The sequence below is a fragment of the Maniola hyperantus genome, chromosome 5 (genome assembly GCF_902806685.2).
Source record: "Maniola hyperantus chromosome 5, iAphHyp1.2, whole genome shotgun sequence".
Taxonomy (NCBI): Eukaryota; Metazoa; Arthropoda; class Insecta; order Lepidoptera; family Nymphalidae; genus Maniola; species Maniola hyperantus.
Window position 1 is genome coordinate 5,576,649 of NC_048540.1, and position 23,526 is coordinate 5,600,174.

General features: G+C 35.3%; 4 protein-coding genes across 11 annotated transcripts in view; 1 reads left to right on the plus strand and 3 right to left on the minus strand.

Annotated features, from left to right (window-relative positions):
- Positions 1 to 59: 59 nt before the first annotated feature.
- LOC117982311 (band 7 protein AGAP004871-like) lies at positions 60 to 3,445 on the minus strand. The gene is made up of 8 exons (XM_034968665.2): positions 3,283 to 3,445; positions 2,753 to 2,841; positions 2,419 to 2,574; positions 2,236 to 2,333; positions 1,816 to 1,977; positions 1,125 to 1,290; positions 485 to 578; positions 60 to 183 (listed from the first exon to the last, which is right to left on the minus strand). Exons 1-8 carry the CDS (start codon positions 3,428 to 3,430, stop codon positions 179 to 181), a joined length of 918 nt encoding a protein of 305 aa, XP_034824556.2. The 5' UTR covers positions 3,431 to 3,445; the 3' UTR covers positions 60 to 178.
- On the minus strand, positions 3,441 to 7,206 carry LOC117982308 (stomatin-2-like). The gene is made up of 7 exons (XM_034968661.2): positions 7,155 to 7,206; positions 6,955 to 7,049; positions 6,309 to 6,464; positions 4,978 to 5,075; positions 4,679 to 4,840; positions 4,206 to 4,371; positions 3,441 to 3,716 (listed from the first exon to the last, which is right to left on the minus strand). The coding sequence occupies exons 1-7, from the start codon at positions 7,180 to 7,182 to the stop codon at positions 3,624 to 3,626; spliced, it is 798 nt and encodes a 265-aa protein (XP_034824552.2). The 5' UTR covers positions 7,183 to 7,206; the 3' UTR covers positions 3,441 to 3,623.
- On the plus strand, positions 4,758 to 23,511 carry LOC117982327 (cuticle protein 8-like). Its single transcript, XM_034968682.2, has 6 exons — positions 4,758 to 4,865; positions 18,679 to 18,833; positions 19,268 to 19,399; positions 19,823 to 19,919; positions 20,467 to 20,579; positions 22,637 to 23,511. The coding sequence occupies exons 2-6, from the start codon at positions 18,828 to 18,830 to the stop codon at positions 22,706 to 22,708; spliced, it is 420 nt and encodes a 139-aa protein (XP_034824573.1). The 5' UTR covers positions 4,758 to 4,865; positions 18,679 to 18,827; the 3' UTR covers positions 22,709 to 23,511.
- LOC117982304 (band 7 protein AGAP004871-like) overlaps positions 7,960 to 23,526 on the minus strand; it is a 42,018-nt gene continuing 26,451 nt past the window's right edge. Inside the window, exons 1-8 of one of the 8 annotated variants that reach the window (XM_034968656.2) lie at positions 14,609 to 14,811; positions 14,200 to 14,241; positions 13,762 to 13,862; positions 11,863 to 12,018; positions 9,745 to 9,842; positions 9,281 to 9,442; positions 8,461 to 8,626; positions 7,960 to 8,124 (exon numbers count right to left, since the gene is read on the minus strand). In XM_034968656.2, coding sequence (XP_034824547.1) covers positions 7,978 to 8,124; positions 8,461 to 8,626; positions 9,281 to 9,442; positions 9,745 to 9,842; positions 11,863 to 12,018; positions 13,762 to 13,862; positions 14,200 to 14,241; positions 14,609 to 14,666 — 930 coding nt within the window. In that variant the 5' untranslated portion in view covers positions 14,667 to 14,811 and the 3' untranslated portion in view covers positions 7,960 to 7,977. The other 7 variants (XM_034968651.2, XM_034968654.2, XM_034968652.2 and 4 more) reach the window with 7 other exon arrangements.

A 23,526-nucleotide genomic window follows, 5' to 3' on the forward strand; every position in this document is an offset into this window, starting at 1 on the left:
AATTTATTTAAAAAATCCATTTGAGTAGGTGTACCTACATCGAGTAGGTATAAAAATATGAATACACGTTTGAAAACCCAATCAGTTACAAAAAATGTTCTTCATGAAATCCGGAGAGAAAGGGAATACAATAGTATGTGTCTTATCACCAGCGATCGTTTGTAAAGATTGTAAATATCTAAGCTGAAAGAAATAATAGTTTTCTTTTTGTAAAAGTAGTTACACTCATAATATGTAATCATTTCTTACGACTAGATCAAGAAACTGCTTTACGTAGCAAATATAATATGTATATTAGGATTTATTTAGGAAGTGATAGGTAGGTACTAAGTAATTTCAAAATATTTCTATTAGTTGTTCAGTTAATTAAAAAAAATTATTAGATATCTTTGATTTTAACAGAAATTATCATAATAATATTATACAATTTGAGTAGCTACATAGAGAATTTAACAGGTACGAGTTTAGACATCCAGTCACTTACCAAAAATGTTCTTCATAAGATCCGAAGAGAAAGGAAACACAATAGTATGTGTCTTATCACCAGAGATCATTTGCAAAGATTGTAAATATCTAAGCTGAAAGAAACAATAGTTTTCTTTTTGTAAAAGTTGACACACTCATAATAAAAAAGATAGAATTAAATAAGTAGGTAATACCGACTAACAGCTCTTACAGCTGAACCAAAAAACGTTATAAGTATTATGGTAATATTATAGGATTTATTTGGGAAGTCATACTAAATAATTTTAAAATATCTATTAAGTAGGCAGTTATATAATTTATTTGAACGATCAAACGATCATTTATTTTGGTAGAAATTACAATAATTAATTATTTTACTACGTATTGAGAAGTTGTGCCCGGAAGTGCAACAAAATTGCAAGAGGTTTATTGGAATTCATTCATACTCTACTCAGAAATTCTCTAGTAGCTACAATGTAATTGGCTCTTTATGAAGTTTCTCTTAGAGTTAGTTCGGTATTTAAATTAATTATTGCTAGTTAAATTCAGTTGTAGTATGAGCGGAAGGAATTAAATGATTACTGATAAGAACTTGTAATGGCTAATTTGATCTTCCTATTTAGGAAACAGAAAGCGAGGTGATTTCTGAAAAGTCAAACCTGCATGCACATTGGATTATCCATTAAAATATCGGTGGCCAGCTGAAGGTTTTTCGTTGACTCAATCTCTGCTTTTGCAACGATTATTTTCGCGTTTGCCAATCTCGTTGATTCGGCTTCAGCTGCCATTGCTTTTTGTAATTGCAACGGGAGTCTAATATCTTTTCTGTAATATTTATAATACTTATTAGTTACGAGCCATTAATTGCCCACGAATGCGTGGGTACAAGTTTGTTAAAAATCCCGAAGAAATCTTATGTTTTTCTATGATTAAGAGTAGGTAACCCTTTGTGGTAATTTAGTACTAATTATGGTTTATTTCTGTAAGCCTTACATTTAAGTATAGTACGCGACAGGTGCTATACTTAAATGTAAGGACTAGGTGGACGGACGACATCAGACGAGTCGCAGGGAGCCGCTGGATTCAGGCGGCGCGAGACCGTGGTGTGTGGAAGTCCCAACAAGAGACCTATGCCCAGCTGTGGACGTCTATCGGTTGATGATGATGATGATGATGATGATTTAGTAAATAATAGAAAAGGATAGGAAAGGGTATGAGATTTTACCAAGTATTTACTTGGTTGTAGTTATGGTTAGAGTGGGCCATGCGGTTTAGCTCGTCCTATTTTAGACTGCGTTTATAATCGATGTGGAGGTGAGATCATAAAATTTAATCGATAATATTACGTACATTTCCACTTTAACGATTTCAATTCCCCAGTCTCTTGTGATGTTTTTCATGAAATCAAAAACTTGTAGGCTGACTGCAGGGCGGTTTGCTAGAACTTCTGTTAACTGTCTTGTCCCAAGTGCGTTACGCAGTGTTGTCGCTGCCAAGTAGTGTGTTGATAATCTGATTAAGTAGAATCAAAGCGGTTTGGACACAAAAATATAATAAAAAAATCGGCCGTCAGTGAAGACTGCCGACAGAAATGAAAATTATTTAAAACTGAAATAACAGTGGTTTATTTTTGGATTTTCAAATAAACTGTAGTAAAAAAAAAAAAAAAATGGGAGCCAAACTACTCAGGTTTGTTTGGAGCACACTACAAATAAACACCTCTTAGTATCTTTATGTTACCTACCACTTTAACAGAATTAACTAGCTTACTTATATTCAGTGACACTTATGACAGCAAGTATTGGTTCGAATATTTTATAAAACACAACAGCATCCACGGAAACTGTCAAGGAATCTTTAGTGAGTACCTTCGAATAAAAAATATCATTAAATTTAACACATTAAAGACAGCAAAATTATTTCCACATGATACAATACATGATAATTATTTACTTCCTGTGGCGGGACAGCATAACAAAAGGTCCTTTGATCGAGGAGTTTAACAGAATCTACGCAAGGTAAATAAAATATAAGTCCAGGACCAAATGGTTGATTCTTATACACATGCCCATTGCGTAAAATTACGGCTCTTTCGAAATGCCGAACAACCTGAAAATATTCCAGAAATCGCAGCATACGAAGAAGAAACATGCAGTATTTTAGAATGATAGTAGATAGTTAATGAAACTGTTGCATAATAGGTAAATTCTTAAAACACGAGCGACAATAAAATTTGACATTTTAAGATATGAGTGTAGATAAAATAAATAAACTAATAAGCACCAACCACAAATACGCACAGTAGCGAAAAAGGCAATGTTATAATACAAATAATAATTGACAACACCACCGCAAGTTTTTCAATGAATTTGTCTTCTGTAAACACAATAATTTATTTGAGTAAAATTACTGCTAGGTATGTAGAAGCACAGCAGGTAATAAATTTGTTTGGCGTAATCCATATTTTCATACTACTTAATATTATAAATGCGTACGAGTGTCTGTCTGCTAGCTTTTGAAATGTGTCCAATTTTGAACGATACAGAGATAGCTTGCATCTTGTGACTGACGATTACTTTTGGTCCGGAAAATCAAAGAGTTCCCACGGGATTTTTAAAACCTATTTATTCCTGCGTGGACGAAGTCGTGGCGGGCAGACGTCATCTAATTGTTACAGAGATGGACTTTTTTACTCTTATACGGATATAGGCTACTTCTCTTGAGGTTTTTACGAACACCTAAATGCACGCGGACGAAATCGCGGGCATCATCTGGTAAAACATATTTGTTTAGTAATTATTAAAATTAAATCTGTACCTTTATTACTTTGCATTCTTAGAACTACAGTTGAAGAAGTTCGATTTTGTAATATGACAGGTGCAAGGCCCTTCTCCAAATCTGGTGTTTCAGCACTTTTAGCAGGTGGTAGTTTTTTATCAAGACTACGCTGGGGTTTTTGTTGCATGTTTATTTATATGCCAAGAAAATACAAAAATTGATTTAGTTTCCGCTAGTTATTTTTTAAAATAAAAATATTAGGTATGTCAGTTGCTTCTCTCATACTCTCTGATATTTTCTTTAATTTCTAGATTTTCGAATTTTGTCAAAAAAGTTCTTACTTTTCCCTTTTCCATGCAGTTATTTAAGAGAGTTGGAAATCAGTGCTGGTCAGGAATTGATATTGGAAATGGGAATAATATTGAAGTTCGATTTTCCGATGCAATAAAATTTAAGGTTTGCAAATATCTGAGCTGAAATAATAATAACATAATAATACCAATAGAGAATTATTGTAGGCAACATTATACGTCATAATAAATATAAGGTAGAACAAAATGTCTCAACAGCAAAATATAATCTTTACAAATTTTAATCATTAATATAATTTTCGTAGTTTAACTAGTGGGCGGCAACAAAGCCCCCCCAGGAAAGCTCCGCAAAAAGTGCTTGAAAATAAAATCTCGAGGAAAAGGTCTCCCGATATTTTTCTCAAATCTTTGTGTCGGGTTTTGAATCGTGCACCTCAATTGGGAGTTATGTCTGTGGGGTGAGTGGTGACTCTACAAATTTCCGAAGAATTTTTCAGAGGGCTTTATTTCCTATATCCAGTTTGAACAAAAGGTTACCTATCAATATGACCATGCAAGAGGATGCATGCATGCTAAATAAATGCCTGCTGGGTGCTTTATAGATTCTAGGTACCTTTTATAAATCGGTTATAAAAGAAAATGTATTATTACAAGTATTGTTTGCGGCTTTTCGACCATGATTCTTGAGGCATCTCTTAAATTTTCAGCAGCCTTTATTTCTCCCTGGGCTTCTATGATCTTCGCTTTAGCAATTCGAGTTCCTTCAGCTTCCGCTGCCATTGCCTTTTGTAAATCGTAAGGCAATATTACATCCTTTCTGTGTTTAAATAAGAAAAATAATACATTTTTTTTTATTACGCTCAGACTAGCTTGATGCCCGTAAGTAATTCATCCGCGTGAATTTTGACTAATTATGTTACAGAGATACCATTTTCATCTTGGAGACGAACATAGGCCACTTTTTATTCCAAAAAAATCAAAGGGTTCCCACGGGATTCTTAAAAACATAAAACCACGCAAACAAAGTCTTAGGAATCTACATCTAAGTAGTAAATAATTGTGAAAACGACAACGTTATACTGAAATTATCAAGGTCAACTAAAATTTCTATGAACGATTATTACATTTCCACGCGTTCCACTTCAACGCCCCACTCGGCGGTTCCTTTATCAATTTCATTGCGAATCGCAACAGCAATTGATTCACGGTTTGTCAACAAATCAGACAGTGTGTACTGACCCAAAATATTTCTTAAAATAGCTATAGCCAATAACTCTGTCGCGTATCTGTAACAGTGACAAAAATAAGTAGGTATGTACCGAAAAAACTATTACGAAAAATAAGACAATTTATACATTACCATAATGTAATCTACCAGGCAAAATAAGTTATTATAAATAATGTATTAAAAATATAATTATACTTATATGATTGGACATGAAGCAAACAGTGTAAAGGTTTCTGAACATGACAGTAAATCACAGCATCGACAGTAACAGTAACTGAGTCTTTCGTGAGGACCTGAAAAGGTAATAATTTCAATGGCACCTTAAAGATCTTCGCCCTAAATATAATAACATTAAGTAACTTCTTTTGTTTGTTGTTGTGGTGTCTTCTTGATAGGGTGAAATCTATTGGGGTAGCCGGCTTCGAGGTCTCCTTGCCCGGGCATGTCCTTACAGGTAGTTTGGCTGCACGGACTATATTTGTTTCAGCCCTTTTCCTTTACAGTTAGCTGGGGCCGCTCCTGTTCAGCATCAGCCTTGAGACAGTGAGTCTACTGAATTATTATTGCAGTAAACTCTTTACATTGTAGTGCTCTCCACATACTGACATTAGATCGCGTCACTGCACTGGTATCTAATCAGTAATCACTCACTAGGGCCTGAATCGCGCAAACGAAATTAACACTACGGACCACTATAAACATTATAATAATTTCAAGACATGGTAACCTTCCGGAAGAAAATGTTCACGGTCGAGCCTACACCACCTGCTTCCGTACAATATCTTCCATCTACGTTGGAGACTTTCACATTTAACATGTCTGGTCTAGACTAACGCATTTTTCTTAGGTGAGTGATAGGCAATAATATACTAAAAACTTGTAGAAAATTTCTATAATCTGATGAACCCAAACTCACCACGATGAATATTTATCAAATAGCAATAGTAAGCAAATTAGAGCACCATGGATGAAGTAATAAGAAGCAAGTATTTTCTATTCCGGAAGATCAAAGAATTACCACGGGATTGTTAAATAAAAACCTAAATCCACGCGAATAAAATCGCGGGTTATGCTCGTAGTAATAAGAAATTGCACAACTACAAATACATCCTGTGGTGTGGCAGTAAATTAAAGGATTGAGTCCTGTGATCTATAAAATCTAGTAATACAAAATACACAACTTTTTATAGAATTTAAAGTCAGTAGGTACAATATAAATACATTCTGTGGCAGTAAAATTGAAGGATTAGGTCCTGAGATCGATAAAATGTACTTAGTAATAAGAAAATGCACAACTACAAATACATCCTGTGGTGTGGCAGTAAATTAAAGGATTGAGTCCTGTGATCTATAAAATCTAGTAATACAAAATACACAACTTTTTATAGAATTTAAAGTAAGTAGGTACAATATAAATACATTCTGTGGCAGTAAAATTGAAGGATTAGGTCCTGAGATCGATAAAATGTACTTAGTAATAAAAAATACACAACTATTTATAGAATTTAAAGTAAGTAGGTAAATACCTCCTGTGGCAGTAAATTGAAGGATTGAGTCCTGAGATCGATAAATGTAACATTGTCCGTACAAGGCACTACCCAAATGATACCAGGTCCGGCGGGGGAATCACTTCTCACTCGTCCAAAACGTAAAATTACTGCTCTTTTGTAGTGTTTCACAACCTACCAGACAATGCATCTCTAAATTAAGGCAATAAAGTGCACAAAAAGTTTACATGAATCAATCTGATTATTGCAGTGCTGCACCGACGAAAGATTTCGCTAGTTGGCAATGCGGTTCTTGACTATTAGGTTTTTTATATTTTCATTATAATACTCGTATATTATACCTACCCATTATTATAGTAGGTACCCTTTTATGTGGGGTTTCTACCCACTAAGACACCCTCTATTTCTATTCTCAGCGCATATTATTAAGAGACTTCAGGAACTCTAAAGAATGTGCGCTGATGCCTCTCGCGCACAATGCGTATTGCGCTCCATTCTGCTGACTCGTATTTGCTGGACAAGTTTCTATAGTCAGGTATTTCAATTATGCACTTATCACCTAACCTGAATACCTATGGCAGAGCTAAATTAAGTAGTTGCTTTGTAATAATTAATCTTTGAGTGTCTATCGAGTATAAAATTAATTTATTAGTTAATAACTAACCTTAAAACAAATCAACAAAGTCATCGGAAATAAGATTATCAAGAGAATTGCGAGAAATCTGAACAGTTTTTCTTTTAGGGTCTCTCGGTACATATCTATTGGATTCAAAAGAAAACAGAATTACATCAACTGTGATAAAAACATCGATGTATAAAAATAATTAAAGAGAAATAAGAAATTAGATTTTAAGTTGCACATACTATTCAAATCTGTAGTTCTTTGTTCCATTTTAATGTAACTCCTTTTGTAAATCATAAAAATATTCCTGTTTTAAACAGCGCGGCGGAAAATATCACAAGCACAAGTAAATCATTAGTAAAGTTAATTTCTAAGAATAGTAAAAGATTTTTTAAAGACAACTACTTAAAGTAAAAGACAGATTTGGCACTACAACATAAGGCAACAGGCGCATCCACTGACCTCTACCTACTAAAAAAGTAGGTATATAGCTGGTATATAGGTACACTGGACCTGCGATTGCTGACTCGTTTTTGAAGCTTTTTGATTTTCGCCATTTTGGCGCTGATAGCAACAGTGAGCGTCATGTGAGCGTATTCGATACTAAATGTTAGTCACGATATATTTATGTCAACATAGTACCAACATGAAGACTATTTGTCAATTTTAAGCGTCAATTTTTTAGGTATAAAAAAATTACTGTTATTTTGTATGGCACACCTCTTCCAGCATACTTGTATACCTACCTAATATTGTGTGCATTTCAGTGGGCGTATCCTATGACTTTTCTTTCAGACAAGACAATAGAGCATTTATTTGGAGCTTAGTATCCATGACCAAGTTTGACAACCATGTTGAAACTGTTTTCCTCTTCCTTAGCAAAAAAAAAACTCTTTTATCTTTTAGATCTTTTAGATCAAAAAGTTTTCGATGAGCGTCTTTAAATCTATGATCAACGTAGATTCACCGCGGTGACGATATTCGGCTAGGAGAAAATTACTTGAGTACCTAGGTATTGAAAATTATATAAAAATGAAACACTTTTTAAGAATTTAAATAATTTATTTAGACAGGAAGCGGTGGCGGTGGTATGCAGGGGCCCGCTCCTCCTCCTCCACTCAGGAAAGTTTTCAGGAAGTCCATCGGGAACGGAAAGATTATTGTGGAGTTCTTTTCTGCTGATATTGTGTTCAGTGATTGCAGGTAGCGTAACTGTAAAAATAAGGCAATATTTCTGCGTAAAATCAAAATGGTTTTTAATTTGTATGTCAGCGTTTCCTGACTGGATATGTTGGCTTAACTCTGTATTGTAAACACCTTGTCTTCCCATATTCATACAAATAAACTATTTCATTTCATCTAAATATAAAAAGAAAAGGTGACTGAAAGGTGAAGGTGAGGAATCAACAAACAATAATCATGGATGTAGGAATTCTTATTACAAGGCCCTAGTTTAGTTTCTAATACGATTTTCAGTTCTAAGACGAGTAAAATCACCTAAAGAGTAGGTAGTTAGTTACTAAGAATAGGTTTACCTAAAGACCTTACCTGCAGAGCTGTAGGGTTGTCAATCATGACAAGTGAAGCTTCTCTTAGAGCCTTTGAGGCCTTTATTTCGCCTTCAGCGGCAATGATCTTAGCGCGTGCCTCGCGGTCCGCCTCGGCTTCAGCCGCCATCGCTCTTTGCAACTGCACGGGTAATCTGACATCTTTGCTGGAAAAAAATTATAAGATCTGAAAAATAAGTGATTAGTTCTGAAACCTTAACAAAAACAGATAAGTACAACCTGTCGAAAATATCTGAGCACCTCGCTGGAATGCGCTTCCCTTCGTCCTTTCCCGCAAAGAGTATATAATAAACGCTACGGCTACCAGTACCGCTACCAGTATCAGTGCCAGTACCTTTGCCAATGCAAGCACGTTGCATAACTTTATTAAGCCAGGTTCGTAGATATTGCCGACGGGTTGTATATACGTATTTTTCCTTATGACTTCTTCATTATAATTATCGAGTAGCGAGTAAGTAAAGGAGTTAAAATTGCCATTCGGAAAACCGTTTCTTTAAAATAAAAATTGGACGGTTTAGCTTTATCTTTCTCCTCACTTCATTTGCGTGATATTGTGATAATGCATTCTTCGGTTTTTGATCGTTATATACCGACTCCAGTTAGCTGGACCGATTTTCATTAAAATATATGACTTTAACACTAGGTAGGTACTAGGTACCTATATTGTAAATCTGAATAATATTTTATGAATTGCGAAAGTTTGTCGCTTTAGAGCCACGTGTGTTAAAAAAAAATTATAATAGGTAGTAGGTAGAGATCTATAATGGTTTACACATTATACAAATAATGTGACCTCTTACATCTCAACCCTCTCCACCTCAACTCCCCAAGGGTCCGTAGCTACGTCTAGATTAGTTTGCATCATATGACTGATGGCTTCACGGTCGGACAGTAGTTGAGCCAAGTCTCTCATTCCGAGCACGTTGCGTAGAGTTGTGGCTGCGAGAAGCCGGGTAGAGGCACTGTAGAAAAAAAACATAAGTGAGGGTAGTTCTTAAAGTGAATCATTTCAAGCTCTGAATCATCTGAAGCCAAGGGCTTAAGGCAAAAGTACGATTTTAGTCTTTATTATAAAGGTGAATCGTTCTTTTGACATAATAGTTGAGCCAAGAGTTAAAATGGCACGTGAGGAGTCGTTTTGTACGGACTATATTTGATACAGTAAAATGAGTAAAATCAGATATTTTGTTCTTTAAATTACAACTCATACATCGCACTGAAAAGGCCCTGTAAGTAATTAGGTATAAGTACTTTTCGTTCTTACCTGTAATCAGCAACCCTAATAACAGCGTTCAAAGGCTCTTTTATCCTGTAGTAGACCACAGCATCTACTGCTACAGTAACGGAATCTCTTGTGAGCACCTAAAAAGAAATATGATTTACAAAATAATTAGTAACTTACGTACTTACATTAATTTAATTATTATAAAGCCCCCAATTTTTGCAATTCAACTTGGATTTTTATAAAGGGGTGTCATATTTTTGGCATAAGCCACCTTCCATGGTACTGGAGATATTAAGTATCTTAAAGATGCTTAAAGTATATTTTTTGGCATACCTAGTCTCCTTACGAAGCTTCGCAACCAATAGGAGACTTTCAAAACTGCTATTCTAAGTATATAAAGAATGTGCTATTCTCAAAACCATTGGCGTAAGCTTAAGAACTACTTTATTCCACGTAGTACTTAATAACACTTTTATGCCATATCCTTTTGCGGTATTTTCCCTTTTAATAATAGACATCATTTTTAATCTTTTAGTTGATTGGACATTATGGTCAATGTGTGATCATAACGTGCCCATTTTTCCGGTGAAAATGCAAATGTCGTCTTAAAACACGTCACGTTTTTTGCTAGAAATAAAATTAAGAAATAGATATCTGAATCACGGATACGCTGGTCTTTAACAATGAAAATTGAGATTCCCAAGTCGATTTACTGCCTATGTATAAATCTGGCTAACAAATGAGGTCGCCTGCGTCATATCTTTTAACAGATCTCGACACGTTTAAATAAACATTGATCATACACAAATTATGATGTTGTACGGGTGCAAAAATGTGAAATTATAGCTTGCTCGTTTATAGTATAAAACAGGTATTACGAATATAGATGCGGTTGTTTCTTCCATCGATGGTCAGCAGAATTTATGAAATCAAATCAAATCAAAATTTATTATTTCATGTACTTGAATATGTAGATTGTAGGTGTCTTTTTACTACTTCTGTGACTCTACTACTCAGTTCGAAATGCAGGAAGAAGCTACTTAGAAGAACCGACAAGAAGCTCAGCAGTTGCTCTTTTCAAATCATAAAAAGTTATAATATTATGTACCGATATTATTTACAACTATAGGTATTTCTGAAAGTAATTTTCTTGAGCGAGAATTAAATCAGTAGATCCTTCAAAAGATCAGACCTTTATCAGTAACACCATCAGGTTGTCTATCATAATTTAAAATATGCATAAAACAACCGAAAAACCACTCAAGATAATTGTACTATTTACCATACATCGTTTAGCGTAGTCCGTGCCTATTAATTTATTCATCTAACAATAGCTAAGTAATAATATTATAATCACGGTACCTATTAATAGACACACATAATCCAGAACAGTGCAACAACTGGTTAACAAGAAGCGATTGTTATTACGTCGTAAAACTTTGATTGATGGTTTATACGCACATCAATCAGTGGTCCGTCTGAATAGCCGGCATTTGGGTTAACTGTTTTCAATACCAATGCCAATTCAGAATCGCCTTTGTTTGCAGCCATGTGTTCGCTGCAAGTTTATAATTTGCGGGATGCAGGATAGGGTTTCCATTCATTTGTGATATTTTGATCGCAAAATGAGGATCGACCCAAAAACCGTAGTGGTGATTATGATGATTATGGTAGACTTAATAAATTATCTACATAGTAAATAATAATAAAAGTATCAATCAAATTATTACGATACTAGATGATGCCCGCGACTTCGTCCGCGTGGATTTAGGTTTTTAAAAATCCCATGAGAACTCTTTAATTTTCCGGGATAAAAAGTGGCCTATGTCCTTCCCCGGGTTCCAAGCTATCTCTGTACCAAATTTCGTCAAAATCGTTTGAACGGATGGGCCGTGAAAGTCTAGCAGACAGACAGACAGATAGACAGACAGACAGACAGACAGTAGTTATAAAGTGACACTAATGTCGTCTACCGGAAGTTAGACCAAGACAAGTAATTTTACATCGGACGTGTATTTCATGCGGAATTGCAGCTGATGTTGTTCTAACTCAGAATTGCTAAGAATTTTTGTATAGTGCCATTTTTGTTCTCAATGTGCAAATTAATTTTAAAACACCATTTTGCCACATTCTATAAATATAAAGCTAGACACAAACCTCTTGAGGTGGCACATCAAACGACACTGTTCGTAAATCCACTTTCCTATATGTATCGACACATGGCAACACAAAGAAAAGTCCTGGACCCCTGACCCCACCACTCCTTAATCGCCCGAGACGAAATATCACGGCCCGTTCGAACTCTTGTACTACCTGTAAAGCGAGAAATATCTAGAAAAATATACCTACTTAACTGTTTTTTTTAATTTGATAACAAGTTACAGTACCTACGCGGCACAAAATAATGTACATTGACCTTTAGGATGAGATTTCGGTTTTGTAGAGCTTGTCTCTGTCACTCATTCATACCTATGTGATAATTGACGATCTCAACGACAGAGACAGTGCTCTACAAAACCACTATCGCTTTCTAAAGGTCGATGTATATTATTTTCTGCCACGTACTGTAGACTTGGTGATCTTAGACTGCGTCGTCATTTACCATATCGGATTGAAAGTGGTAACTATGGAGTTTTGGAAGCGCTATGCTGGCAGACTTAGATATAAATACATGACAGTTTATCAAACTTAACATTTGCCTGCATCATTGCTTCAAAAAGTCATGATATATTTAGAGATAGATCAAATTTAATGCAATACCTACAGGTTTTGCTAACGCAGAGAGTAACTAGGGACTCATGACGTAAATGTCTGTGGTTATATTGAAATGGATAATTAGGATAATGAAATACTTAGTAAAGATATTTCGATTAATGATTATCTGAAAAGAAACAGCAAATTCCATTTATCATGTTTTGTAGATATGTATATCTTGTTCTTCGGCTTTGTCTCTACACGATATCTAGGCAAAATCTCTCCTTTTAGAGACACCCTTAAAAGCAAGCGAGAGCTGGTTTAAGAATCCTCTGAAAATTATTCAGCATAAAATAAATAAGTACCTACGCTCGCTGTAAAACACCTGTCAATAGATAAATATGGTCTAACATTTACAACGCGCGCTGGTGTTTCACATGTTATTTTCGCTTCGTTTGCAAAAGTTTATTTTGCGAACGCTGCGTATAAATCTATTAGCTCTCCGATAAATCCTGCCGTAATAAGGTTGTTAATTACGTGTTTTATTCATTCACTTTGAAAATAGCCCCTTGAATTATGAAATGTATTTTAAGGACATAACACCTATAAAGGTGATCGTATATCGCAAGAGGCCTGAAGACTGCAAGAGCTGCCAGAGGCGCAAGAAAATTTATAATACGTGTAACGTCAACACTCCATAGAAAGATTATGCCTCATTGAGTTCATTAAAGAAGTTCTGATGACGTCAATGCATGTCAAAGCTGTCGTGTCTCCTGCTTATACCTATTAGTATGGCAAGCTCAATGCTGCTGAAATCAATCGCATTTTCAGCAATCAAACATGCGCCTGTCGTATGGCTCTGGCATGACGTGTGCAATCTCCTTATACTATCATGCATTCTTTGTGAATAACTCATTAACTCATTGGTAGAGCGTCTAAAACTATCATACCTACTGAAATCTAACATCTAGTTACACTGATGAAAACCATATTAACTTCCAAATGAAAATACTAGATCGTTTGCCTTAACTCATTAAAAGGTTTACCGTTAGATTTAATAAAGCTCGAACTAAATATGCCATTTGTGGGTGTTTTGGATTTTTAAATTAATTGTAGTATCAAAAATTTAAATATCATTATTTTTTAATTAAAAACACTAAGAAGGTAACATTAGTTTAATTTTTACATCCTTTGGCACTCCGAGCACTATTTATATTAGCATATCGGTGACGCTATCATGAAGTTTTTACCCATCCTAAATTTGCCCAACGCACCTAATATCTAAAATATAAGTTTTCACGTCAATAAATAAGTAAACAGATAGATTTCCGATTTATATTGTTACGTAAGTATTAGTCGTACCTTAAAACATTCGAACAGTGAAAACGGGAAGGTGACAATGACTAGAAGGAATGAACAGAATGTAGCAAATTTCTCGACGCAGCCGGTAGCTTCAGGATTGGCTGGAATAAAATAAAGCTCTTTAAAACGTGCCGGTTCTTACTTCCTAGTAAGCATAATAACTTAAAATTGATTTTTAGGCACGAACCGTTTTGCAAATAGGTATTTCTATACTAATAAATAAATAAATAAAGCCTATAAGCTTAATTCCATATCGTTAACTCAATAAATAAATGTTAAAATCTCGAATATTACAAAATATCGAAACATTTGAATTTTGAAAAAGAAAAGCTTCAGTGTCAGGTTGAACTTTAGAAAGCGCTGCACTCTCATTTTATTACCTTCTATACCAAGTTCTATACTATCTAATTCAAAAACGCACTTTGACAGTATACTTACGCATTTGTATCGTGATAGCGCAAGTCATACCCGTATCACAATCTAAAATATGGAATATCTCCTATTAATTTTTAAAACACGAACGATTTTTGATCACCCACTGGACAGTTACTTACGACTGGGCACGTTATCTCGTCTAGTGCTAACCGATCTTAATTCCGTTTGCATCGTGAACTAAACTTATTTAAATCATTAAAGAGATAGCAATAAACGCTCATAATACGTTTAACTCAGCTAACATGCACTGTTCGCGCTGACATCCCGACTAACTTACTGTCAGAAGAGTACGTATGTTTACGCGACCCAAAAACAACACGAATCCAACTAAAAATACTTATCAATTACAATGCGAATGATCCAAAATGTGTAATATAACGAATTTAGTTTCGTTTACTGAAAATTTATTTACGTATTTCGAAGTAGCACTCCACTTCACCCGAGTCCTTGTCGTAGCAACCGAAATCCATGTGGGACGGTAGGGGGTTCGATGTTCATCGACTAGTCCACGCATTAATCAACTTAAGTGTCCACTGTGTGATCTAGCCGGTGTCTATATTGGTACTAAGGTGAGCACCGGATGGTCAGATTGACGATAAAAATTAAAAATAAATAAATAACCCACTTTCCATGTTGAGCGAACGGGCGCACTCTGGACCTGGATGCTCCATGAAAAGTGTTTGTGAAGCGTTTCTCAGTACTATACTTCATTCTAGGATGTTTAGATAATAACTTTACTAATATTAGAGCAGCTGTTTAAGAAGTTAATTCATTATTGCCTCGACGTAACGCGAAAAATTAACCCGATCAAATGGCGCTATTTTTGGCTTAGTTGTGAATTTCTCAAAATCGTGGGCATCAGCTAGTCAACTAAAATGCAGACTTTATTTTTAACAAGTTAATATTACATAGCCTATGTAGAAATAGGAACTACAAATTATCAACGCTATCTTCTATTGGTTATAATAATATTCTAAAGTTGTGAACTTTTCGCTTCTGTTCTTCACCTAGTGACCGCTTATTTAATAAACTTGTCTTGCATTTTGCATACCAAATTGACTATCAGTAGGTAGATGTAATAGATAGAACGAAAAGGGCATTTCGAGTAGTTATACATCGTTTTTAAATACGTTTACCTTGATAGTTGAATTTATTTCATATTGACATATATATTATATAAACTATTAATAAACTTAAATCTAAAAAAAAAACAACATTAAATTAAAACTAAAATAAATTAAATTAAATCTAAAACCTCATCGAGACCACCGCACAATAATTACCTTGATTGCACAATGATCGTAAAAATTTAATAAAATTATAATTAAAAATACGAATCAAATGTACGTATTTGTATGGCGGCCACGTCGAAGAATCACGGATACGAACCGAATACGGATGAGTGCACAAACGCTCTAACATCTACTACAAAAAAAAATTATCCTATCCCAAAGGGACCTTATTGTTTTCGTGATAAAAATATCCATAATGTTATGTTTTAAACAAAAAGCTAGAGCATGAGATCCAATTACTTTATATAGCTTGAACAATCCAATTGCCTCTATAAAAGCACTTGGATTCCACAAAACCAATAAAATGCCGTTCATATAGATATAATGTATTTGATTAGAAAATACCTGTCGTTTTTCATTGGTATAGTAACACAGATTATGTTTTGCAATACTTCTATGTGGACTACCATATTATGTACATGGGAAACATTATATTATGCACATTTTAGGGATCCGTTAAATAAATACTGAGTAGTAGGTGTAATAGTAGGTACCTACTTATTTTTTTATTTCTTTTTAAAAGGCGCAAGACCTGCCGGAAGTGCTGGAATCTTAGATTAATAATTACTAAGATCCATGGCAAGACTTGTAAGAGGCGCAAATAAAGCATTTTTAATCTATGAATTAATTGCATAGATTGTGTGGTCAGCATAGGCCATCTTAGCACCGACTTGTGCTTCCGGCAAATCTTGCGTCCCTTTCTATGCGAACATCTTTATACGACGTTAATAATTTAAGTTTGCATCATTCAGGCATTGATACTTCCAGGTTATAATTATTATTAGTGTTACCATTATCCGTTCTCTATAATTACCTATTTTGTCTGTCTTACGTTACATCAAAGCTTCATTTTGCTCTAAAATGATTTTGAAATATATGTTACGAATTATTATGTAACATAGGACGGGTGCACTAAATTTCTAGTAGCTTAGTTATGTAATCTAGATATTACATACTGCCCTTCGTGTATACTGGTGTAATTATTTGGAGTGATTGAAGTATTGCCAGCTAATTAATAGTGCTTTCCTAAATAAGCTAAATTGCCTAAACTAAGAAATTGTAATCCTAAAACTTATCAGGGCTGTGATACCTTTTTGTAGCCTTTATACAAAGTATATAGATAAGTAATTTTCCTTTGATCATGTCATTTCATATTTTAGTTTTAAGTTATTGGTAGAATAAAAAAAGGATTATTTCTTTAGCAGAGCTTACTTGGTAACTGTAAATTTCATTTTGAATGTTATATTTTAATAAGTAAGTAGTCAAAGTGACGATCAATACGTCATCGTAAAGATATAAAATATAAATTGATGATTTCAGTTTTTTAATGTTATATCTTACATTCAAATAAAAAAATACTCAATATAGAAACGTCTAAACAATTTCTGAAAAATAATGAATTTTCTGTGTCGGATAAAAGTCCCATAAAAATTAAGATAATAAAAAAAGCCAAAGTTCCCACTTTGCTCAAGACTGCTAAAATAACACTTCTTATACACACCCTGCAGGTTCAGCCCGTAGATAGCTGATAGATAGCTCTTAGATTATACCGTTATTGTTTATTCATAGAAGCCGAATGGGATTTGAGTCTAGACATTTGTTTGAGCTGATTTATATCAATAAATCAGCCGCTAAATATGCATTAGTATTTATTGTGGGTTTATTTTGAATGGGAATGCATTTTGCAAAATATGAGGCTTACGAGTATAACTAAGGTTACCAGATGTTTGCTATATTGGGGATTGTAAAGAATTATTGTAGGCGAAGTGGTAATGATCATGGGCACATAGTTTGATAAACCGATAGACGTTGGGGTCTCACGGTGCTAGAATGGCGACCTTATACCGGAAACGCAGCGTTATAAGACCGCTCACTAGGTGGACAGACGACATCAAAATAAATGAGTCACAGCGAGCCGCTGGATTTAAGCGGTGCAAGACCGTAGCGTGTGTAATGTGTATGTCCCTACCAGAGACCTATGCCCAGTAGTAAACTTCTATTGATTGGTAATGATTATAATGATTGCAGTGTCCCTGCTGAAGTGCTAATATTCAATAGGTAAATAATTATGATTATTACGCCCGTGGACGTCCACTGCTGAAAATAACTTTGCCTAGTGCACGCCACACCACACTGGGTCTTTAGCCATTTAGGTGTTAGTTACGTATTTTATTAAGCTTAAAATGCTCAACCTGCTCGATTGGTTGAAATAGCTCCAAATTTAGGTTGCACCACACTCGAATGCACCGTTGAACCCATGTTGAACCAATTTCAACACGCAGGAATTTGTTTTATCGCTCATTGAATGTTTATGTATCAGTTATATAATACCTACTTACCTTCTCATATGTCGATAAACGTTTTCATCTGGCATATAATTTAATTTGGATATCTTTCTAAGCTAAATATTTCTTTTGATATTGATCTGTAGGTAATTGAAGCAATACTGTCCATTTCAATATTATCTTATTAGGGAGACTATACAACTGCATATATTAAAAATATGATGTACATACCTAGGTATACCTACCTATCGAAAATGGCTTTTTTATCCGGATACAAGATAGCCTTTGTCCCCATGTTTTGAAGCAAGCTCGTAGGTGTCGTTTTATACAAAGTTGCACCGTACGCCACCACCCTCTCCACCTAGGTGTCTGGTGCACTTCGACCATCCACTGTGCCAAATCCTTTTTACCACGCACATGCAAATTGTGGAATCAACTCCCTTCGGCGGTGGTAATGGGAACCCCAACCCCACGGGGTAACCCCATGGGGTTATTCAAGGGGCGGACCAACAAATTCCTGAAAGGCCGGCAACGCATTGGTGGTTCCTCTGGTACTGCAAATGTTCATGGGCGGCGGTAATCACTTAACATCAGTTGACCTGCCTGCTCGATTCCTCGCCATTTTTATAAAAAAAAATTGCGTGAACACTACACCAGTTTCTATGTAGTCTGTGTCGCTACGCGCATACCTGTCACATACCCAAGCGTATAGATTTGTATTCACTTTTTAAACTACGAATATAATATGAGCTTTGCCGATGGAGTTTATCTTTGGTAGGTACCATCTAAAAATCGCGCTTTTAAGTTTACATAATATTTGTAATAGTTCCAAGTGCTTGATGTATTTTAGAAATTTCGAGTGCAATACATAAATTCCCATATAAAATAACAAACATTCTTCGCAGTTGTTGAGCGCGGGAATGAATAGACAGGTGCAAGTTGCAACGCATGTATGGAGGGGTTCTATACTTATAAGCGTAGGACATTTGGTCAGGCAATCAGGACTATTACCGTACCTGTTATGTGTAGTGTTTGTTGAGCCAAGACTGGCAGCATGTTGGTGAGTTAAGTTTATATCAAATCAAAATTAACAAAAATAATTTATTTAATACTAGATGATGCCCGCGACTTCATCTGCGTGGATTTAGGTTTTTAAAATCCCGTGGGAACTCTTTAATTTTCTGGGATAAAAAGTACCTAGCCTATGTCCTTCCCCGGGATGTGACTTAACTCTGCACCAAATTTCATTGAAATCGGTTAAACTGTTGGACCGTGAAAAGCTAGCAGACAGAGACAGACTTACATGATTTTTTAATATTAAAATTTAGTAGTAGACTGTATCTCGTGAACCGCAATAGGTAGAGAGTTGACATTTTCACAGAATATGTATTTCTATGGCCGCTATAACAACAAATAACAAAAAAAAAATGGCCGCCAGGGAAGTTTAAAAAAAGTGTTACTACTTTGATTTTTATTTATTTACACTGATTGCAGATTTTAGTTCTACTATCTTGTGTCAGCGTGGCGGTGGCAGCGCCTATATCAGTGGGATATGGCGTGTATGCGCCCGCGCCGATACTACACACGCCCGTCGTCCATGCACCAGTAGTACACGCCGAACCTGTGGTTTGTCCCTAATATTAGTTAAGCCAAAAATCTTCTATATTCATACTGATATTATAAATGTGAAAGTGCGTCTGTCTATCTCTTACTTTTCACGTCCCACACATTTAACCCATTTTGACGAGGTTTGGTATACCTAGACAAAGTTTGCACCCCAAAGCTGGACATATTATAATCTCTATTTGGTACAAAGATAACTTGCATAGGCTCAAATAAATCTACATAAATCATCCTATGGAATATTTAAAAAACATAAATTCAATCTAACGAGAATTTGTAGTACAGGTACCTACATATTATACACCCATTTGAGGCCAGGGCTAATCAGATAATTTTCTACAATTTTATTTGATTTGAAACATTAGATAGCACTTAGCTAGGTTTTCCAATAAGGATACTTAGTTATAATTTTTTCTGTCTGTACAGTCATATCCAAAGTACGCATTTAACTACGGAGTTAAGGACCCCCACACTGGTGACGTGAAGTCACAACAAGAGGAGAGGGACGGAGATGTTGTTAAAGGTTAGTAGAAGTTAAAACTTGTACTATTATAACTAATGATGATATTTTCCTAAGTCAATTGAGAAAATAATTACAACTAGGTACAGCTGCAGCGTCTATTCAAGTAAAAAATTGGGACAAGAGTATAAATTACTATGTCGGAGAATTTGCCATGATAAGAAATTCATCATTTAGTAAAGCACTGGTCAAAGACAACCATATTAGTGGGCAACCTATGAGCATTTTATTTCATACCCTTAAACATAATACAAGAGTCTCAATAGCTCAACGGTTAAGAAGCGGACTGAATTCCGAAAGATCGGCAGTTCAAACTCCACCCGTGGCACTATTGTCGTACCCACTCCTAGCACAAGGTTTTAGCTTATTTTAAGGGAAAAGGAGAATATTAGGCATAATTAAAATGGCTAATATTATTCTTATAAGAAAAAATAATAATACAAATAGGTAAAAAGATTAAAAAAAAGTTATATCCTAGTTTCTACTCAGCGTAAATCTCCCGATTATCCCCAATGTTCGAATGTTTACTAAAAAAATTACTAATTTTTAGGTAGTTACTCTCTAGTTGAGCCCGATGGTACAACACGGACGGTACACTACTCGGCGGATGACCACACTGGGTTCAATGCTATAGTGCAGAGGACCGGACACGCTGTTCACCCGGTAAGCCAATACATTACATAATTAAAGAGGTGACCTAAACTTCTTGAATTGTCTAATTCTCACTAGTGAAGAAGCGCTGGAACAAAGGCGCAGAGTTCCTATCTATCGATATTCTACAAGAAATACTTTTTTTTTTTTTAAATTACTATTTCGATATAAAACGTCTCTCCGGAATTAGTTTCCATCAATCCATCCATCATTGCATGCCACCAGGCTTGGTTGCATCCAAGCTCTAGTCAATGAAAGAAAAAAAATAAAACAATCTTTGTTTGCGCTGCGAATGTAATATGTGCGCGTGGGTGTTTGCTCTGCTCACGCTCTTCGCTGCTTCCCGCAAATATATGTATGGTGATCGCACGGAGTAATCCAATCTGAAGTTGCAACATGGTGATCTGCGCAGGTACAACCAGGGACACAAGTCACAAGCCTAACTGAGATCTGTTTTGTATTTGGTACACTGCACTGTCATACGCCACGTGTACTACTTTGTTGCGACTACTTGTTTTGCGACCACTGTATCTGTTTAGTGCTAATGTGACGCCACTCGTTACAATCTCAGAGCATTCAAAAGACCTATATCTACTAAGCGGGTCAGTTTAAATTTTTGCAATTTCCTATTGAGATATGATTAGGAAAGTGATTTTCACTTCGTAACTTATTAAATAGAATATTGCACAAAGTGTTTCGACTCCATTGCCGTCCCTTGCGCAAAGCTAACGGTGCTTGTCGCATAAGGAAACGAGATATTTAGCCCGTTAATAACCCGGTAAACTTGGCAAACTATTTAAAAAAATCTCTATAAGGATCGGGGACATTTAGAACAGTCTTTTTGCGTATAATTTTTATTGCTTTCCGCCCAGCGATTTTATGTCTGGTTCGATAAACCTACGTCGATGTAAAACAAATTTTATAACAACATTGCAACTGAATGGGCTTAGGCTATAAAATAACATTTTGCTGACAATTTTGGCATTTATAGCCTAGTGATAAAATCAATAGAAATAAATCCCGGTTTGGTTGCAAAAAAAAGGATTTTGATCAACCCTTTAAGAAATTTTAATCACAATTTTATTAATATAGCCTCAATAGCTCAACAGTTACAAGAGTGGACTGAATCCAGAAAGGTTGCCGGTTTGAACCTCACCCGTTGAACTATTGTCGCACCTACTCCTAGCGCAAGCTTTACGCTTAGTTTGAGAATACAACTTAGGGGAATATTGGTCATTATTAAATTAGCTAATATTCTAAAGAAAAAAATTGGCATCGTTGAATAACTATTAATGTTCAATGCAGCGATGCTCGAGTAACTCTAACCTTCGATCTAGGTACTGACCTTGTCGCCTTTCCTAAGAAAACGTAAACGCTTTCTGCGGATGGGTTTGTAATCGTTTGATTTGGATTTGATGCTATTTTAAAATCAGGTGAATATTGACAAATTGCCGAATATAATCATGGCATGAACCCGTGTTTAATAATATAAGCTACATTATGATCTAGTTCATAAGCAGTGATAGCCTAGTGGTCAATACGTCATCGGCCTCCTAGCCGGGGGGGTCCAAGATTCGATTCCAGGCACACACCTCAAATTTTTCAGAGTTACCTATGTGCGTGCTAACCAATTATCACTTGCTTTAACGGTAAAAGAAAACAAAACGAGGAAACCTCCATGCCTGAGAGTTCTCCATAATATTTTCAAAGGTGTATGAAGTCTGTCAATCCACACTTAGCCAGCGTGGTAGACTATGGCCAAGTCTTCCTCATTCTGAGAAATACCTGTGTTCAATAGTGGGCCGGCGATGGGTTGATGATGGTGATAAAATAGACCTAAGTAACGCTGAGGTGTGGAATGCCCTTCCGGCGTCCGTATTTCCTGCCAAGTTTAACTTAAATACTTACCTTCAAGGCAAGTCTGAATAAGCTTCTTCTAGACAAGCGCGCTCCAACTTAGATCTCATCATTGTTTTATATTAGGCACGTTTGTATTCAAGCGCAAGCCTCTCACACAACAAAAAAATGCAATCATTGTATGGAATAAAACATTGTCTATATCATTTCAGGTGGTTGCACCAGTAGCACATTATGCGCCGGCGCCTACTCTTCTCGTATCATCTTACGGCCACCATGGCTAAAATATTGATGTTTCATCCTACCACGGCAGTACTCTAGTTTTATAACGTTCACAACGATTATAGCTGTAAGTAATTAGATGTAAGAAGACTAAAGGCATTAATGTGAAAACATCTTTCATGTTTGGTTTGGATGGATAAAGTGTATAAAGGAAAAGTGTCATGGATGCTTACAGTTTTTTTGTGTTCGAAGAAATTAGTTCTAAAATAAAAATGTATGATAGGTAATGCAGAAAAAGCTCTATTTTTATCCCAATAATATTATGTGCTTCGTCATTAAAATTGTATGATTTTAGGAAAACAGTGCATCTTAAGAAAATGTTGAATTTTCGAAGCGAAACCCAAAACTATTTTGTGTTTTTATGTATTTTAATTATGTTTGTATTATACATTTAAAATTTAACTTTAATGTTACCTATTTGATAGAAATGTCTTCCTATATTAGCATCTGAAGTAGGTACAAGTTTTGTATTACTATAATAAGTTGTAAGTTCATAAAATAAATATGAAATAATAATTTATAAGTAATAAAGAAAACTTTTTGTTTTATTATTATGCTCTCTCTAAATACAAAATTCAAAGCCCTGTCTGACTGAATTATATTATATCAACGCACAGCTTAAACCCCTGGTCCTAAAGATATGAAAATAACTAAACTTGTAAGATAATGTTTTAAATAAACTTTTTGTTAATGATTAACCTTATTTTGTGGTTGAAACACATAAGTATTAAAATTAAGAAACGGATACCACGATTAATTTGATAATTTTAATTTGTCGATATTTCGACTTAGTTGCATGAGTCGTGGTCACCGACGTCTA

What these genes read in the sequence shown, in the direction of transcription:
- LOC117982311 (XM_034968665.2), bottom strand. Translation starts at nt 3,430, where the DNA reads ATGCAACAAAAACCCCAGCGTAGTCTTGATAAAAAACTACCACCTGCT. An exon ending in CGCTACTGTGCGTATTTGTG is followed by an intron (nt 2,575 to 2,752) that starts GTTGGTGCTTAT and finishes GAATATTTTCAG; the next exon opens with GTTGTTCGGCATTTCGAAAG. An exon ending in ATAAGTGTCACTGAATATAA is followed by an intron (nt 1,978 to 2,235) that starts GTAAGCTAGTTA and finishes CTACTTAATCAG; the next exon opens with ATTATCAACACACTACTTGG.
- LOC117982308 (XM_034968661.2), bottom strand. Translation starts at nt 7,182, where the DNA reads ATGGAACAAAGAACTACAGATTTGAATA. An exon ending in AAGAACTACAGATTTGAATA is followed by an intron (nt 7,050 to 7,154) that starts GTATGTGCAACT and finishes TGAATCCAATAG; the next exon opens with ATATGTACCGAGAGACCCTA. An exon ending in CTTTGTTGATTTGTTTTAAG is followed by an intron (nt 6,465 to 6,954) that starts GTTAGTTATTAA and finishes ATTGTCTGGTAG; the next exon opens with GTTGTGAAACACTACAAAAG.
- LOC117982327 (XM_034968682.2), top strand. An exon ending in TAGTACACGCCGAACCTGTG is followed by an intron (nt 19,400 to 19,822) that starts GTTTGTCCCTAA and finishes CTGTCTGTACAG; the next exon opens with TCATATCCAAAGTACGCATT. An exon ending in GGACGGAGATGTTGTTAAAG is followed by an intron (nt 19,920 to 20,466) that starts GTTAGTAGAAGT and finishes ACTAATTTTTAG; the next exon opens with GTAGTTACTCTCTAGTTGAG.